Source organism: Pseudoliparis swirei, chromosome 5, assembly GCF_029220125.1.
Source record: "Pseudoliparis swirei isolate HS2019 ecotype Mariana Trench chromosome 5, NWPU_hadal_v1, whole genome shotgun sequence".
In the NCBI taxonomy this organism is placed as follows: Eukaryota; Metazoa; Chordata; class Actinopteri; order Perciformes; family Liparidae; genus Pseudoliparis; species Pseudoliparis swirei.
Window position 1 is genome coordinate 28,180,218 of NC_079392.1, and position 19,716 is coordinate 28,199,933.

The 19,716-nt window shown below is 49.2% G+C and overlaps 1 protein-coding gene across 5 annotated transcripts; it reads right to left on the bottom strand.

Moving 5' to 3' along the window:
• Positions 1–5,648: 5,648 nt before the first annotated feature.
• On the bottom strand, positions 5,649–16,815 carry vcam1b (vascular cell adhesion molecule 1b). 5 transcript variants are annotated; one of them, XM_056415293.1, is made up of 11 exons: positions 16,730–16,815; positions 13,828–14,130; positions 12,080–12,385; positions 10,127–10,387; positions 9,366–9,635; positions 8,221–8,493; positions 7,870–7,943; positions 7,641–7,749; positions 7,295–7,567; positions 6,352–6,612; positions 5,649–6,256 (listed from the first exon to the last, which is right to left on the bottom strand). In XM_056415293.1, exons 1-11 carry the CDS (start codon positions 16,758–16,760, stop codon positions 6,087–6,089), a joined length of 2,331 nt encoding a protein of 776 aa, XP_056271268.1. In that variant the 5' UTR covers positions 16,761–16,815; the 3' UTR covers positions 5,649–6,086. The 5 variants fall into 5 exon arrangements, with proteins under 5 accessions (XP_056271268.1, XP_056271267.1, XP_056271266.1 ...); XM_056415292.1 differs by having other exon boundaries at positions 7,641–7,770; XM_056415291.1 differs by having other exon boundaries at positions 7,641–7,943; positions 9,366–9,608.
• Between the last annotated feature and the right edge of the window lie 2,901 nt (positions 16,816–19,716).

Here is a 19,716-nt window from a genome sequence, read left to right on the forward strand (position 1 = left end):
GAGACACTGAGCTCCTCTCTCCTCTCCTTAGGGACGTTTAGGATACACTGAGCTCCTCTCTCCTCTCTCCTTAGGGACATTTAGGATACACTGAGCTCCTCTCTCCTCTCCTTAGGGATGTTTAGGATACACTGAGCTCCTCTCTCCTCTCTCCTTAGGGACGTTTAGGATACACTGAGCTCCTCTCTCCTCTCCTTGGGGACGTTTAGGATACACTGAGCTTCTCTCTCCTCTCCTCTCTCCTTATGGACGTTTAGGATACACTGAGCTCCTCTCCTCTCCTCTCTCCTTATGGACGTTTAGGATACACTGAGCTCCTCTCTCCTCTCCTCTCTCCTTATGGACGTTTAGGATACACTGAGCTCCTCTCTCCTTATGGACGTTTAGGATACACTGAGCTCCTCTCTCCTTATGGATGTTTAGGATACACTGAGCTCCTCTCTCCTCTCTCCTTAAGGACGTTTAGGATACACTGAGCTCCTCTCTCCTCTCCTCTCTCCTTAGGGACGTTTAGGATACACTGAGCTCCTCTCCTCTCTCCTTAGGGACATTTAGGATACACTGAGCTCCTCTCTCCTCTCTCCTTAAGGACGTTTAGGATACACTGAGCTCCTCTCTCCTCTCTCCTTATGGACGTTTAGGATACACTGAGCTCCTCTCTCCTCTCTCCTTATGGACGTTTAGGATACACTGAGCTCCTCTCTCCTCTCTCCTTAAGGACGTTTAGGATACACTGAGCTCCTCTCCTCTCTCCTTATGGACGTTTAGGATACACTGAGCTCCTCTCCTCTCTCCTTATGGACGTTTAGGATACACTGAGCTCCTCTCCTCTCTCCTTAGGGACGTTTAGGATACACTGAGCTCCTCTCTCCTCTCTCCTTATGGACGTTTAGGATACACTGAGCTCCTCTCCTCTCTCCTTATGGACGTTTAGGATACACTGAGCTCCTCTCTCCTCTCTCCTTAAGGACGTTTAGGAGACACTGAGCTCCTCTCCTCTCTCCTTAGGGACGCTTAGGATACACTGAGCTCCTCTCTCCTCTCTCCTTATGGATGCTTAGGATACACTGAGCTCCTCTCTCCTCTCTCCTTAGGGACGTTTAGGATACACTGAGCTCCTCTCTCCTCTCTCCTTATGAACGTTTAGAATACACTGAGCTCCTCTCTCCTCTCTCCTTATGGACGCTTAGGATACACTGAGCTCGTTTCTCCTCTCCTTATGGACGTTTAGGATACACTGAGCTCCTCTCTCCTCTCTCCTTAGGGACGTTTAGGATACACTGAGCTCCTCTCTCCTCTCCTTAGGGACGTTTAGGATACACTGAGCTCCTCTCTCCTCTCTCCTTAGGGACGTTTAGGAGACACTGAGCTCCTCTCTCCTCTCCTTAGGGACGTTTAGGATACACTGAGCTCCTCTCTCCTCTCTCCTTAGGGACATTTAGGATACACTGAGCTCCTCTCTCCTCTCCTTAGGGACGTTTAGGATACACTGAGCTCCTCTCTCCTCTCTCCTTATGGACGTTTAGGATACACTGAGCTCCTCTCTCCTCTCCTTATGGACGTTTAGGATACACTGAGCTCCTCTCCTCTCCTCTCTCCTTATGGACGTTTAGGATACACTGAGCTCCTCTCTCCTCTCTCCTTATGGACGTTTAGGATACACTGAGCTCCTCTCTCTCCTCTCTCCTTATGGACGTTTAGGATACACTGAGCTCCTCTCTCCTCTCCTTATGGACGTTTAGGATACACTGAGCTCCTCTCCTCTCCTCTCTCCTTAAGGACGTTTAGGATACACTGAGCTCCTCTCTCCTCTCTCCTTATGGACGTTTAGGATACACTGAGCTCCTCTCCTCTCTCCTTAAGGACGTTTAGGATACACTGAGCTCCTCTCCTCTCTCCTTAAGGACGTTTAGGATACACTGAGCTCCTCTCCTCTCTCCTTATGGACGTTTAGGATACACTGAGCTCCTCTCCTCTCTCCTTATGGACGTTTAGGATACACTGAGCTCCTCTCTCCTCTCTCCTTAAGGACGTTTAGGATACACTGAGCTCCTCTCTCCTCTCTCCTTATGGACGTTTAGGATACACTGAGCTCCTCTCCTCTCTCCTTATGGACGTTTAGGATACACTGAGCTCCTCTCTCCTCTCTCCTTAGGGACGTTTAGGATACACTGAGCTCCTCTCTCCTCTCCTCTCTCCTTATGGACGTTTAGGATACACTGAGCTCCTCTCTCCTCTCTCCTTAAGGACGTTTAGGAGACACTGAGCTCCTCTCCTCTCTCCTTAGGGACGCTTAGGATACACTGAGCTCCTCTCTCCTCTCTCCTTATGGACGCTTAGGATACACTGAGCTCCTCTCCTCTCTCCTTAGGGACGTTTAGGATACACTGAGCTCCTCTCTCCTCATGAACGTTTAGGATACACTGAGCTCCTCTCTCCTCTCTCCTTAGGGACGCTTAGGATACACTGAGCTCCTCTCTCCTCTCTCCTTATGGATGTTTAGGATACACTGAGCTCCTCTCTCCTCTCTCCTTAGGGACGTTTAGGATACACTGAGCTCCTCTCTCCTCTCTCCTTATGAACGTTTAGGATACACTGAGCTCCTCTCTCCTCTCTCCTTAGGGACGCTTAGGATACACTGAGCTCCTCTCCTCTCTCCTTATGGACGTTTAGGATACACTGAGCTCCTCTCTCCTCTCTCCTTATGGACGTTTAGGATACACTGAGCTCCTCTCCTCTCTCCTTAGGGACGTTTAGGATACACTGAGCTCCTCTCTCCTCTCCTCTCTCCTTATGGACGTTTAGGATACACTGAGCTCCTCTCTCCTCTCCTCTCTCCTTATGGACGCTTAGGATACACTGAGCTCCTCTCTCCTTAGGGACGTTTAGGATACACTGAGCTCCTCTCTCCTCTCTCCTTATGGACGCTTAGGATACACTGAGCTCCTCTCTCCTCTCTCCTTATGGACGTTTAGGATACACTGAGCTCCTCTCTCCTCTCTCCTTAGGGACGTTTAGGATACACTGAGCTCCTCTCTCCTCTCTCCTTATGAACGTTTAGGATACACTGAGCTCCTCTCTCCTCTCTCCTTATGAACGTTTAGGATACACTGAGCTCCTCTCTCCTCTCTCCTTAGGGACGTTTAGGATACACTGAGCTCCTCTCTCCTCTCTCCTTATGAACGCTTAGGATACACTGAGCTCCTCTCTCCTCTCTCCTTATGAACGTTTAGGATACACTGAGCTCCTCTCTCCTCTCTCCTTATGGATGTTTAGGATGCACTGAGCTCCTCTCTCCTCTCCTCTCTCCTTAGGGATGAATGTTCATCTCTCAATCACACGTTACTAACTCTTTCTCCCCGGAGTCCTTGTGACTTCACGTCTCATGGGGTCATCGGACCCTATGAGACGGCATAGATCCTATCTGCTGATGGATCATTGAGGTCTGGGTCGTGGAATTCCTGCTCCTGACTGCGCCACTGTCCTGTTGAGACTCCGCCCACTGTTGAGACTCCGCCCACTCCTCCTCCCCACCGCCATCTGCCTGATGGATGGTGGAGGTCTCCATCGTGGAATATGCCTACTATGAACTATTCATACACTCTGTCATATTCATTGAATGTATTTTCACTCTAATCTGTCCTTCTGGTCACATGACATCTATTGTTCTGTCCATCCTGGAGAGGGATCCTCCTCTGTTCTCTCCTCAAGGGGTCTGACCTTTTCCCCCTGAAGGGTTCTTTGGGAGTTTTTCCTGATCCGATGTGAGGTCAAAGGTGTCTATGTGTACAGATTGTAAAGCACTCCCAGACAAATTTGTAATTTGTGAAATTGGGCTATACAAATCAACTGAATTTAAATGTATGCATATATATATATGTGTGTTTATGTATATATAAGTGAAAGTGAATGTAGTTGTTCGGGTCGTGTGATGAAGACCATGAAATGTGTTTGAAGCTCCCGAAAAAACTAAATGTCCCTGAGGAGTCGCTGACCCAGCATTGCCGTTTTCATGACGACGAGCTGAGGAGCCAATGAGCTTCGAGTTGAAAAAAACAACAAACAAAAGAAGAAGAATTAATTAATTCATCCAGCTTGTTTACAGCTCAGAGAGAGAGAGCCAGGAAGTAGACTGAGCCAGGAAGTAGACGGGGCCAGGAAGCACCGTGTTATTGTAGACATATATGAATATTTATACATGTGTACATATATATATGTATATATTATATGTATAAATATATATTTACATATATATTATATGTCCATATATATATACATATATATGTATATATGTACATTTGTAAATGTACATTTATAAATGTACATATATATATATATATATAAATGTACTATAATGAAACAAAGCCTTGTCCTCAGTCTCCATGGCGACGTCACAGTAGGTGTCACCATGGTTACCGTCAGAGTGAAAGAGAAACACTGAAGTCAAATCACCACGAGAGAAGAAATAAATATGTTTAATAAAAGCTCTTCTTAAAGGGACAGGCCCACATTAAAATAATATGTCATAAACAGCAACAGGTTGAGCTTGTTATTGTCTTATTAAAGGTTATGCTCATAAAACCACAACATTTAAATAAGTACAGAACATATTGTGTTTATAGTCGTTATGCTGTTAATAACGTGGAATCATGATCTCACCTGAACGCATCATGACACCTGAACACACCATAAGAATGTTATCATCTACCTTCAGTCCTCATGTTCACTGAGCAGAGCCTGAACCTATCATTGAAGTCAATGCAACCTCCGGTACTTTAGCCGTTAGCTCAAAAGCTTTTAAAGTTGTCAGATGTCAATCAGCTGATTCTGTATCAGTAGCCACATGTTGAGGAGTGGTAGCCAACGATTAGATAGTTACACATTAAGTTGGTGTATGGTATATGTTGCCAAGGAAGTAGTCCATGCCGCAGATATTGGTGGCCACATTTTGGATATGGTAGTCACGTGTTGGGAGTCTTGGTAGTCACGTGTTGGGAGTCTTGGTAGTCACGTGTTGGGAGTCTTGGTAGTCACGTGTTGGGAGTCTTGGTAGTCACGTGTTAGGAGTCTTGGTAGTCACGTGTTGGGAGTCTTGGTAGTCACGTGTTGGGAGTCTTGGTAGTCACGTGTTGGGAGTCTTGGTAGTCACGTGTTGGGAGTCTTGGTAGTCACGTGTTGGGAGTCTTGGTAGTCACGTGTTGGGAGTCTTGGTAGTCATGTGTTGGGAGTCTTGGTAGTCACGTGTTGGGAGTCTTGGTAGTCACGTGTTGGCAGTCTTGGTAGTCACGTGTTGGGAGTCTTGGTAGTCACGTGTTGGGAGTCTTGGTAGTCACGTGTTGGGAGTCTTGGTAGTCTTGGTAGTCACGTGTTGGGAGTCTTGGTAGTCACGTGTTAGGAGTCTTGGTAGTCACGTGTTGGGAGTCTTGGTAGTCACGTGTTGGGAGTCTTGGTAGTCACGTGTTGGGAGTCTTGGTAGTCACGTGTTGGGAGTCTTGGTAGTCACGTGTTGGGAGTCTTGGTAGTCTTGGTAGTCACGTGTTGGGAGTCTTGGTAGTCACGTGTTGGGAGTCTTGGTAGTCACGTGTTGGGAGTCTTGGTAGTCACGTGTTGGGAGTCTTGGTAGTCACGTGTTGGGAGTCTTGGTAGTCACGTGTTGGGAGTCTTGGTAGTCACGTGTTGGGAGTCTTGGTAGTCACGTGTTGGGAGTCTTGGTAGTCACGTGTTGGGAGTCTTGGTAGTCATGTGTTGGGAGTCTTGGTAGTCTTGGTAGTCACGTGTTGGGAGTCTTGGTAGTCACGTGTTGGGAGTCTTGGTAGACTTGGTAGTCACGTGTTGGGAGTCTTGGTAGTCACGTGTTGGGTGTCTTGGTAGTCACGTGTTGGGAGTCTTGGTAGTCTTGGTAGTCACGTGTTGGGAGTCTTGGTAGTCACGTGTTGGGAGTCTTGGTAGTCACGTGTTGGGAGTCTTGGTAGTCACGTGTTGGGAGTCTTGGTAGTCACGTGTTGGGAGTCTTGGTAGTCACGTGTTGGGAGTCTTGGTAGTCTTGGTAGTCACGTGTTGGGAGTCTTGGTAGTCACGTGTTGGCCTCAGGCTGAAGATGGGGCAGACTGGGGCAGCTGATAGAAACCTTTCTTCCTGGATCTCCTCAGGTAGTCGAGGAGCAGAGCAGCAGCTGCTAGCCCAGTGGCAACGCAGATCACTGGGACCAAGACGGCACTGAGACTTGGAGGAAGACTGGTGCTTCTCTCTGTGTGAACTGAAAGAGAATTTCAGAATAAAATAAAAGCCATTGTTGTGCGACTGAAACAAACATTACGTTTCCATCAGACTGGGAGGACCGGTCTCACTGACCTCTGACGCGGATGCTGAAGACTTTGACCTGGTAGCCGAGGTCGTTGGTCACGTTGACCTGGTACAGCCCAGAGTCTCTGGCCGTGACGTTGACCAATAGGAAGGTGCCATCAGTTGAATACAGCTCCATCCCATTGGTCAGTTTCTTTAGGACCATGGCTGACAGCGGAAAGCTGACGGTCTGGCAGCAAATGGTGACATTTTGTCCCTCCTGGACCACCGTAGACGGCAGGACGAGGACTGTGGTGTTTCTCGGAGGAGCTGGACCACAAGAAACCAGATTAGTGACAGAAACATCAGAGGAGCAGCAAGAAGTCCTGTTGATCCTGTAGCACCTGACCCAAGCAAGACCAAGACTACGATGAATAACTGAAACAAGTGAAGGGTTCATCATCGTGACGTAACGGCGTCTCGTCAACAGCAGAAAGACAACGTTTCATTGGACTCCTCGTCTGTTTGAAACACAAGCAGACGGAATGAAAGTGTGCTGCAGCGAGGACACCTGTTGATGTTTGACCCTTGGAGACATCAGCGCCTCGTACTGCACCAGAACGTCATGTGACCTCTGGGTTCACTTCCTGTTCTGATTCACATTTGCAGCATGTCAGTTTATTAAAGAAAACACCATCAGGCTTTTTGCCTCTGAAGCTCCGCCTCCTCAGGTGTTGAATCACCTGGACTCAGTGAAACTGAATGAACACCAGACTGAGAACTGGTCACCTTCAGTCCACTTCAATCTGGTCTCCATCAGCAGCAGGAGGCTCTAAGTGTCTGACACATTGCTCAACAGACGAGTCAGAGGTTATTTCTGTCCCAGCATCGTGTGAGGAGTGAGAGGTCGGCTCTTCAGATAACATCCGTCACAACTATTCAGAGACAAGAAGCAGAAGGACTCCTCAGCTCCTCCTCTGGGTCTCCCCCCCCCTGTTCCTGGAATCAGTACCCGAGACCGTGACGGACTTGATGACCAGTTGGGATCCGTGCTGGTTAGAGGCATCACACTGGTAGTGGGCGGAGTCTTGCAGCTGGACGGAGGAGAGGCTGAAGGAGAGCGAGGAGGAGGAGGCGGGGTCAGACCTCTGAAGCTCCACCCCCATCCGCCTCAGCACCAGCGTGGTGGGCGGAGCTCCGTCTGAGTGGCAGGTCAGCGTCACCTGCTGGCCCTCCAGCACCTCCTCACCTGGACTTACTGAGAGGGAGGTTCTCCTGGGAGGATCTGTAACACAAACATGATCAGAACCGGAATCTGCTTCCCAATAAAAGCCTCCAGTCTGTCCTCAGACACTCACAGTGGACCTGCAGGGGCACGCCGGTCCTCCTGGACCTCCACACACCTCCGTCCTCCAGCAACAGCTCAGCCCTGCAGGTCAGAGCCTGCTGGTCCTCCTGGACCTGCAGCTGAAGCACAGACGAGACGTTCTGCAGGGAACCGGAGAACCCAAACGACTCTGACATCAGCGTTGTGTTCCCCGACAGCCACAGGAGTCTCATCCGATTGGCCCAGAGGACACTGCTCACGTTACAGTGGAGGACCACCTCCTGACCAAGCAGGACAGGACCAGGACTCTCCAGAACCGGATCAGACGGGAATGCTGGGAAGAGAAACCGAGATCACTTGGTCTCTGTTGGGTTCGGGTTCCCCTTTGAGACCCTAACCCCCTTTAGCTAGATTAGACGAGGCCTTCGAGAACCGGATCACGGGGGGGGGGGAGAGAGTTCAACTTCTGTTGTTTCACTGGAAACTTTCGTGTTGCCCCAACACAAACACATTGCTGTTGGTTATTGTTAATAACATATCTAATAAGACTCACAATCAGCATCATTGGTTTCCCACGACAGTGTGAAAGCAGCCTCGGGTCTCAGACTCACAGTAGACCTGGACCTGGACGGTGGAGGTCCTGAAGACGGAGTCGCACTCGGCCTCACAGCTGTATCCTCCCTCATCCTGGAGGTCCAGGTCCCTCAGGTGAAGCAAGGACAGTCCATCCTGGTCTGTCCCCCTGAGGACGATCCGGTGCAGGTCTGTCTTCCAGGTAAAGGTGGGAGGGTGGACACATCCGGAGGCTCCACATGTCAGGACCAGACCTGAACCCCTCTCTGCTGCTGAGACCGCAGGACTCACCTCCACCTGCAGAGGGTGAGCTGACGGAGCACGGAGATATCAGTTTGGATTAATGTGCAGTCTATTATTAAGTTGTTTGTAGCATTAGCTTTAAACATTAGCTTTAAATATTAACATTAACATGAGCCTTAAACTATAGAAATAAAAAAGAGTCGATTCCAAACAGAGCTGGAAGGTCAGAGGACGTTGTAGCCGTATTAGCCGGTGTAGCTGTTGTAGTCGTAGTAGCCGTATTAGCCGTAGCCGTAGTAGCTGTTGTAGTCGTAGCCGTAGTAGCCGTAGTAGCCGTAGTAGCCGTAGTAGTCGTAGCCGTAGTAGCTGTTGTAGCCGTAGCCGTAGTAGTCGTAGCCGTAGTAGCCGTAGTAGTAGTAGCCGTAGCCGCATTAGCCGTATTAGCCGTCGTAGCCGTTGTAGCCGTAGTAGCCGTAGCCATATTAGCCGTATTAGCTATCGTAGCCGTAGCCGTATTAGCCGTCGTAGCCGTAGAAGCCGTCGAAGTCGTTGTAGCCATTGTAGCCGTAGTAGCCGTATTAGCCGTTGTAGCCGTAGTAGCTGTTGTAGTCGTAGCCGTAGAAGTCGTAGCCGTAGAAGTCGTAGTAGCCGTTGTAGCCGTTGTAGCCGTAGTCGCAGGCTAACATCCGTATAAAGTAAACAGACTCACTGAGGTTATTAGTCAAATTGAACAACTTAAAATACCTCATCCACACACGTCTGTGTGGAAAACACATAAATCAACAGCTTATATTCTGTAAGCAGTGTAGCATTCAAGCACGGTGGAATTAGCAAGCTAGCTAGCCCTCCATCTCGGGAACTGTCCGCTTTTGAGCCTCCAAATAAAACTGAACCGGAATCTAAAAGTCGATCTCAGGATGATGTCAAAGTAAACCAGTACCTGAGACCGTGACGGACCTGGTGACCAGCTGGGATCCATGTTGGTTGGAGGCATCACACTGGTAGTGGGCGGAGTCTTGCAGCTGGGCGGAGGAGAGGCTGAAGGAGAGCGAGGAGGAGGCGGGGTCAGATCTCTGAAGCTCCACCCCCTTCCTCCTCAGCACCAGCATGGTGGGCGGATATCCATCTGAGTGGCAGGTCAGCGTCACCTGCTGGCCCTCCAGCACCTCCTCACCTGGACTCACTGAGAGGGAGGTGTTAGTGGGCGGAGCTGTGGGAGAAGGAGACAGAGTGTGAGTTCTCCAGAGATCACTACGACAACACTTTCCTGTAGGTCCAGGAGAACACGTCCCCTTCTCACTCACAAGGCGGCACAGGTTGTGGTCCAGGTTCTGGTTCAGGTTCTGGTCATCTCACGCCTAGACAACTGTAACTCCCTCCTGTATCTCCCTCCTGGCAGGTCTACCTGCTAAGGCCATCGACCTCTGCAGCTCATCCAGAATGCTGCTGCTCGACTGGTCTAACTCACACCCAGGACCTGGTCTAACTCACACCCAAGAAACTCCTCAATGGTGGAACAAGCTCCTCTGTGAAGGATCGAGCTCCTCGTGGAAGATCGAGTTCCTCGGTAGTGAGTTCTGAGTTTTTACTCATGGTTGAATTCACTGATTGTAAGTCGCTTTGGATAAAAGCGTCAGCTAAATAATATAATGTAATGTAATGTAACATAAGGTAAAGATAGTGAATGACCCCCCCCCTCACCATGAACAGTGACCTCCACCCCGGCGGTCCGGGTCCCCTCTGAGTTCTGGGCCTCACAGTGGTACCGTCCGGCCTCAGACGGCCTCACCGCTGGAAGGACCAGCTGGCGGCCTTCACCTCGCCACTCAGCCCCACCGTCTGCTGAGCCGAAGCTCCAGGTGACGCTCGGCTCGGGGTTCCCCTCCACGACGCAGGTGAGAGTGAGCGGAGAGCCGGCCATCACCGACTCAGAGTCTGAGAGCGTCTTCACTACAGGAGCGTCTGAAGAGGACGAAGACCTGTTACACCACGAGGACGAAAACTGGAAGAGTCAGCTGGTGGTTATCAAACAGTTCCCTGTCCTGTAGGACAATGAACAGGACAATGGACAGTCCTGTAGGACAATGGGCAGTCCTGTAGGACAATGGGCAGTCCTGTAGGACAATGGGCAGTCCTGTAGGACAATGGGCAGTCCTGTAGGACAATGGGCAGTCCTGTAGGACAATGGATAGTCCTGTAGTACAATGGGCAGTCCTGTAGGACAATGGACAGGACAATCCTGTAGGACAATGGGCAGTCCTGTAGGACAATGGACAGGACAATGGGCAGTCCTATAGTACAATGGGCAGTCCTGTAGGACAATGGGCAGTCCTGTAGGACAATGGGCAGTCCTGTAGGACAATGGATAGTCCTGTAGTACAATGGGCAGTCCTGTAGGACAATGGACAGGACAATCCTGTAGGACAATGGGCAGTCCTGTAGGACAATGGACAGTCCTGTAGGACAATGGACAGGACAATGGACAATCCTGTAGGACAATGGACAGTCCTGTAGGACAATGGACAGTCCTGTAGGACAATGGATAGTCCTGTAATACAATGGGCAGTCCTGTAGGACAATGGACAGTCCTGTAATACAATGGATAGTCCTGTAGGACAATGGATAGTCCTGTAGGACAATGGATAGTCCTGTAATACAATGGACAGTCCTGTAGGACAATGGATAGTCCTGTAATACAATGGATAGTCCTGTAGGACAATGGGCAGTCCTGTAGGACAATGGACAGTCCTGTAGTACAATGGACAGTCCTGTAGGACAATGGGCAGTCCTGTAGGACAATGGACAGTCCTGTAGTACAATGGGCAGTCCTGTAGGACAATGGACAGTCCTGTAGGACAATGGGCAGTCCTGTAGTACAATGGGCAGTCCTGTAGGACAATGGACAGTCCTGTAGGACAATGGATAGTCCAGTAGGACAATGGACAGTCCTGTAGTACAATGGGCAGTCCTGTAGGACAATGGACAGTCCTGTAGTACAATGGGCAGTCCTGTAGGACAATGGACAGTCCTGTAGTACAATGGGCAGTCCTGTAGGACAATGGACAGTCCTGTAGTACAATGGGCAGTCCTGTAGGACAATGGACAGTCCTGTAGGACAATGGGCAGTCCTGTAGGACAATGGACAGTCCTGTAGGACAATGGACAGTCCTGTAGGACAATGGACAGTCCTGTAGGACAATGGGCAGTCCTGTAGGACAATGGACAGTCCTGTAGTACAATGGGCAGTCCTGTAGGACAATGGACAGTCCTGTAGGACAATGGACAGTCCTGTAGGACAATGGACAGTCCTGTAGTACAATGGGCAGTCCTGTAGGACAATGGACAGTCCTGTAGGACAATGGACAGTCCTGTAGTACAATGGGCAGTCCTGTAGGACAATGGACAGTCCTGTAGGACAATGGGCAGTCCTGTAGGACAATGGACAGTCCTGTAGGACAATGGACAGTCCTGTAGTACAATGGGCAGTCCTGTAGGACAATGGGCAGTCCTGTAGGACAATGGACAGTCCTGTAGGACAATGGGCAGTCCTGTAGGACAATGGACAGTCCTGTAGGACAATGGGCAGTCCTGTAGGACAATGGATAACTGGTTGTAAACTAATGAGGGTCTGAAGTCAGACTCTGAAGGACTCACAGTGCAGGTCTAGGGCCACAGTGGTGACTTTGGTCCTGTCCTCAGCCGGCAGCTCCTGCAGGTCCATCGTGGCCCTGCAGCTGAGGTTTCCTCCCGAGTCCAGTTCCAGGGGGGTGAATCTGTACTCAGACCGGACTGAGCCAGATCCAGGAGCTCCCATAATGCTCTGCAGGACGGCCTCACCTCTGAGCCAGTTGAGGGTCAACAGCTCAGAGGGGTAAAGGTCTAACACCTGGCAGGTGAGGATGGACTCCGCCCCCAGACTCAGGTGGTCCTGGCCCCTGATCAGAGGGGCTGATGGGAATGCTGCACCCATAAAAGAGGACACTTCATCCTCCAGTTTATCATAAACATTCATCATCATCATCATCACATAGAGGAACACTTCATCCTCCAGTTTATCATAAACATTCATCATCACATGAAGGAATACTTCATCCTTCAGTTTATCATAAACATTCATCACATGAAGGAACACTTCATCCTTCAGTTTATCATAAACATTCATCATCACAGAGGAACACTTCATCCTTCAGTTTATCATACACATTCATCATCACAGAGGAACACTTCATCCTTCAGTTTATCATCAACATTCATCATCACAGAGGAACACTTCATCCTTCAGTTTATCATCAACATTCATCATCACAGAGGAACACTTCATCCTTCAGTTTATCATCAACATTCATCATCAGAGGAACACTTCATCCTTCAGTTTATCATAAACATTCATCACATGAAGGAACACTTCATCCTCCAGTTTATCATAAACATTCATCACATGAAGGAACACTTCATCCTTCAGTTTATCATAAACATTCATCACATGAAGGAACACTTCATCCTTCAGTTTATCATAAACATTCATCATCACAGAGGAACACTTCATCCTTCAGTTTATCATAAACATTCATCACATGAAGGAACACTTCATCCTTCAGTTTATCATAAACATTCATCATCACATGAAGGAACACTTCATCCTTCAGTTTATCATACACATTCATCATCACAGAGGAACACTTCATCCTTCAGTTTATCATACACATTCATCATCACAGAGGAACACTTCATCCTTCAGTTTATCATCAACATTCATCATCACAGAGGAACACTTCATCCTTCAGTTTATCATCAACATTCATCATCACAGAGGAACACTTCATCCTTCAGTTTATCATCAACATTCATCATCACAGAGGAACACTTCATCCTTCAGTTTATCATAAACATTCATCACATGAAGGAACACTTCATCCTTCAGTTTATCATAAACATTCATCATCACATGAAGGAACACTTCATCCTTCAGTTTATCATACACATTCATCATCACAGAGGAACACTTCATCCTTCAGTTTATCATCAACATTCATCATCAGAGGAACACTTCATCCTTCAGTTTATCATCAACATTCATCATCACAGAGGAACACTTCATCCTTCAGTTTATCATCAACATTCATCATCACAGAGGAACACTTCATCCTTCAGTTTATCATCAACATTCATCATCACATCGAGGAACACTTCATCCTTCAGTTTATCATACACATTCATCACATGAAGGAACACTTCATCCTTCAGTTTATCATAAACATTCATCACATGAAGGAACACTTCATCCTTCAGTTTATCATAAACATTCATCATCACATGAAGGAACACTTCATCCTCCAGTTTATCAGTTACCACATGATGAGTACTTCAGAACAGTACTTGGGTAAATGGAAGTGTAAACTCACAGTAAACCTGCACAGAGGTCTTGATCTGCTTGTTCCCTCCTCCACAGCCGACTCGGCACAGCAGAGCTCCCTCGTGCTCCATCCTCACGGGGTCAAAGGTCATCACAGACCAGGTCCTGTTGGTGCTGACGGAGGCCGCCAGAGGCCGGTCCCCCAGCACAGACCAGGACAGGCTGGGCGTGGTGGGGCAGTCCTGGACCTGGCAGACCAGCTGCTGCCGCTGCCCCAGCTTGAACAGAGGCCTCCTGGGAAACACCTCCACATGGAAGCACTGAACGCAGCACAATGACATCAGCAGCAAAGCTGGGAAAGTAAACAACAACAACAACAACTATCACATTGATGTGACTTCTATTCATGAACACTTCACTTTCACCTGCTTATGCATCAGGAGTCATCACCTAGAAACACGTCATGAACGATTATGATAAGAATGAAAAAAATAATAATTATTATTATTATTATGATAATGATAATAATAATCCTCCGGCCCCTCCCTCCCTCCCAGCCTCTAGCCCCTCCGGCCCCTCCAACTTTGCCGAACTTTGTTACGTCGTGTCCCCGACGTATACGGGTTGTTACAACGCTACAAAAACATGAACGCGCTTCATCAAACACCAACTGCTGACCCCTAGTGGTCACTCTATATATTGTGACTGCTGCCCCCTAGTGGTCACTCTTTATATTGTGACTGCTGCCCCCTAGTGGTCACTCTTTATATTGTGACTGCTGCCCCCTAGTGGTCACCCTTTATATTGTAACTGCTGCCCCCTAGTGGTCACTCTTTATATTGTGACTGCTGCCCCCTAGTGGTCACTCTTTATATTGTGACTGCTGCCCCCTAGTGGTCACTCTTTATATTGTGACTGCTGCCCCTAGTGGTCACTCTTTATATTGTGACTGCTGCCCCCTAGTGGTCACTCTTTATATTGTGACTGCTGCCCCTAGTGGTCACTCTTTATATTGTGACTGCTGCCCCTAGTGGTCACTCTTTATATTGTGACTGCTGCCCCTAGTGGTCACTCTTTATATTGTGACTGCTGCCCCCTAGTGGTCACTCTTTACATTATAACTGATGATCCCTAGTGGTCACTCTTTATATTGTGACTGCTGCCCCCTAGTGGTCACTCTTTATATTGTGACTGCTTCCCCTAGTGGTCACTCTTTATATTGTGACTGCTGCCCCTAGTGGTCACTCTTTATATTGTGACTGCTGCCCCCTAGTGGTCACTCTTTATATTGTGACTGCTGCCCCTAGTGGTCACCCTTTATATTGTGACTGCTGCCCCCTAGTGGTCACTCTTTATATTGTGACTGCTGCCCCCCTAGTGGTCACTCTTTATATTGTGACTGATGCCCCTAGTGGTCACTCTTTATATTGTGACTGCTGCCCCCTAGTGGTCACTCTTTATATTGTGACTGCTTCCCCTAGTGGTCACTCTTTATATTGTGACTGCTGCCCCTAGTGGTCACTCTTTATATTGTGACTGCTGCCCCTAGTGGTCACTCTTTATATTGTGACTGCTGCCCCTAGTGGTCACTCTTTATATTGTGACTGCTGCCCCCTAGTGGTCACTCTTTATATTGTGACTGCTGCCCCTAGTGGTCACTCTTTATATTGTGACTGCTGCCCCTAGTGGTCACTCTTTATATTGTGACTGCTGCCCCCCTAGTGGTCACTCTTTATATTGTGACTGATGCCCCTAGTGGTCACCCTTTATATTGTGACTGATGCCCCTAGTGGTCACTCTTTATATTATAACTGCTGATCCCTAGTGGTCACTCTTTATATTGTGACTGCTGCCCCTAGTGGTCACTCTTTATATTGTGACTGCTGCCCCCTAGTGGTCACTCTTTATATTGTGACTGCTGCCCCCTAGTGGTCACTCTTTATATTTTGACTGCTGTCCCTAGTGGTCACTTTTTATATTGTGACTGCTGCCCCTAGTGGTCACTCTTTATATTGTGACTGCTGCCCCCTAGTGGTCACTCTTTATATTGTGACTGCTGCCCTAGTGGTCACTCTTTATATTGTGACTGCTGCCCCTAGTGGTCACTCTTTATATTGTGACTGCTGCCCCTAGTGGTCACTCTTTATATTGTGACTGCTGCCCCTAGTGGTCACTCTTTATATTGTAACTGCTGACCCCTAGTGGTCACTCTTTATATTGTGACTGCTTCCCCTAGTGGTCACTCTTTATATTTTGACTGCTGTCCCTAGTGGTCACTCTTTATATTGTGACTGCTGCCCCTAGTGGTCACTCTTTATATTGTGACTGCTGCCCCTAGTGGTCACTCTTTATATTGTGACTGCTGCCCCTAGTGGTCACTCTTTATATTGTGACTGCTGCCCCTAGTGGTCACTCTTTATATTGTGACTGCTGCCCCCTAGTGGTCACTCTTTATATTGTGACTGCTGCCCCCTAGTGGTCACTCTTTATATTGTGACTGCTGCCCCCTAGTGGTCACACTGCGACTGTCACATGTGTGTCACCTGTTCCCTGACTGTTGGACCTAATGCCATTTAGCCTCTGGTCCCTGAACGCCCCACAGGGTTCAGAGCTGCGGTATATTGTTGAATAATAAATATCAGCTTTTATCTTCAGATGAAACACGTGTCGTTTGAAACTGTTTTAGGCTCAAACTGTCAGAAACTGTTCAAGTAAAATAAATCCATGACAGGGTTTCTCAACCTCTGGGTCGTGACCCCTCATGGAGTCACCACTTGTTTACCCACTCTGATAAACAGACTTATTTAGGATCAAACAGAAACTTCATTCAATAATTATGATGCAGTTTTACAATAAGAATGAAATGTCTACAAAAGCCATTCAACAGAAAATGAAGGTGAGAAAATACTATGAAAAATACACGTAGTGAAACCCTAAAAACACAAAGTTACCTGTGAGAAGAAAGATCCCACCGACAGACATCTCACTCCTCCTGAGGAAAGGAGAACAAAGCGGCGTCTCCTTCTCCTTCGGTGGACCCTCGATGTCTGAATGGCCTCTGGTCGTCTCCTCCTCCTCCTCCTCCTCCTCCCCTTTTCTCCAAGCCCCCCCCCCCCCTGTGAGACCACCCGGCTACAGACCACAGCGCCCTCTGCAGGACGACCTGAGACGTTCGTGTTGCTTCTTTCTTTCTCTTTCGTTCCGTCTCCTTACAGAAAGTTATAAGTTATAGTTTGATGAGCTCATCACGATCAATTACCATGTCGTTCAAACTAAGTTCATCATCTCCATCTTTGGTAATCAAACTGTTTTGAAGTAGTAGAAATGATTTGAAGCTTTTAGTTTTATAGTGCAGCGATGGAGATGATGATTGATTTATTGATCACCATGAGAGATAACACATCACTGAGGACGAGTCATGTGACCAGTCACCTCGTCTCCGTTACCCAGAGTTCATAGTGTCTTGAGTACGTTACTTATTATCACCTTCCAACAAATATTTAAAAGATGAAAAGCCGTCAGAAGAGTTATTTGTTATTTATTGATAAAACTAAATATTTCAACATTAAAATACAGAATGAGAACAATCAAAGTTCTTCATTTAAATCTCCTCAGTAGATAAAAGGCGGAGAAACATTCAACCAGCAGAACAAGATGAAAACAACCTGAGGTCTGGAGAGTTGATGAGAAGGAAGAGGTTGGGACAGGAAGAGTTGACTCAACATCAACTGACGAATAGGCTTTTGAGTCACAAACCACGCCACAAGAATCATCAGAGACACCCCGAGCCACGTCATGAGCCAGACCACGAGCCACGTCATGAGCCAGGCCACGAGCCACGTCACGAGCCAGGCCACGAGCCACGTCACGTGCCAGGCCACGAGCCACGTCACGAGCCAGGCCACGAGCCACGTCACGAGCCAGGCCACGAGCCACGTCACGAGCCAGGCCACGAGCCAGGCCACGAGCCACGTCACGAGCCAGGCCACGAGCCAGGCCACGAGCCACGTCACGAGCCAGGCCACGAGCCACGTCACGAGCCACGCCACGAGCCACGTCACGAGCCACGCCACGAGCCACGTCACGAGCCAGGCCACGAGCCAGGCCACGAGCCACGTCACGAGCCACGTCACGAGCCAGGCCACGAGCCACGTCACGAGCCAGGCCACGAGCCACGTCACGAGCCAGGCCACGAGCCAGGCCACGAGCCAGGCCACGAGCCAGGCCACGAGCCACGTCACGAGCCAGGCCACGAGCCACGTCACGAGCCACGTCACGAGCCAGGCCACGAGCCACGTCATGAGCCAGGCCACGAGCCACGTCATGAGCCAGGCCACGAGCCACGTCATGAGCCAGGCCACGAGCCACGTCATGAGCCAGGCCACGAGCCACGTCATGAGCCAGGCCACGAGCCACGTCATGAGCCAGGCCACGAGCCACGTCATGAGCCAGACCACGAGCCACGTCATGAGCCAGACCACGAGCCACGTCATGAGCCACGTCATGAGCCAGGCCACGAGCCACGTCATGAGCCAGGCCACGAGCCACGTCATGAACCAGGCCACGAGCCACGTCACGAGCCACGTCATGAGCCAGACCACGAGCCACGTCATGAGCCAGGCCACGAGCCACGTCATGAGCCAGGCCACGAGCCACGTCATGAGCCAGGCCACGAGCCACGTCATGAGCCAGGCCACGAGCCACGTCATGAGCCAGACCACGAGCCACGTCATGAGCCAGGCCACGAGCCACGTCATGAGCCAGGCCACGAGCCACGTCATGAGCCAGGCCACGAGCCACGTCATGAGCCAGGCCACGAGCCACGTCATGAGCCAGGCCACGAGCCACGTCATGAGCCAGGCCACGAGCCACGTCATGAGCCACGTCATGAGCCACGCCACGAGCCACGTCATGAGCCAGGCCACGAGCCACGTCATGAGCCAGGCCACGAGCCACGTCATGAGCCAGGCCACGAGCCACGTCATGAGCCAGGCCACGAGCCACGTCATGAGCCAGGCCACGAGCCACGTCATGAGCCAGGCCACGAGCCACGTCATGAGCCAGGCCACGAGCCACGTCATGAGCCACGTCATGAGCCAGGCCACGAGCCACATCATGAGCCAGGCCACGAGCCACATCATGAGCCAGGCCACGAGCCACATCATGAGCCAGGCCACGAGCCACGTCATGAGCCACGTCATGAGCCAGGCCATGAGCCAGGCCATGAGCCACGTCATGAGGCGACAGCATCAGGGGGCGGAGTCAATGAGTCAAACCACCGGGGTAAAGTTGAACAGTTTTCCACCACACAGACGAATGAATAACAATCTAGAGTTAAATAATAAAAATAGGATCTTCTACAAAACGTGGCGTTTGTTGTTAAATCTGTGATCAGATCAGCTCTCTGATCAGGCATTTCCCATCATGCATTGGGCCATTGTGAGTTCATTAATGACGATGTGTTCATGACATCAGAGCAACACAAATCTACCCAGAATGCATCGTGATGGACCCTGATCAGTACGGGCCGACCGGACGGTGAATCGTTTGCTTTGCTCACTCAGGAGTGACAGAGTTCCCCTTTACTGCATTGCCTCTGGTCAGTAAACACATCAGAGCGACACTTTTCCTGAGTTTGTGTTCCCTTCTTCTTCTACCATTATTATTATTGCTGTGATTACAAAACCATGAACACGACCCAACCACTGGTAAGAGACTGGAAGTAAATACTGTCCGCATGATGCCGGAGGGTGTGACCTCACTTCATAAAAAACTAAACAAAAATATCTTCTTCTGTCACAAATATGAAAAATCGGTCTTCTTTATCGAAATATATCTTCTTCTTCCTCTTCTTCTGCCAAACAAATGTCTGTCGATGATCATCAATCCTATTTACATCATGTTTAAAATACCACTAACGTACATATGATTAACATAC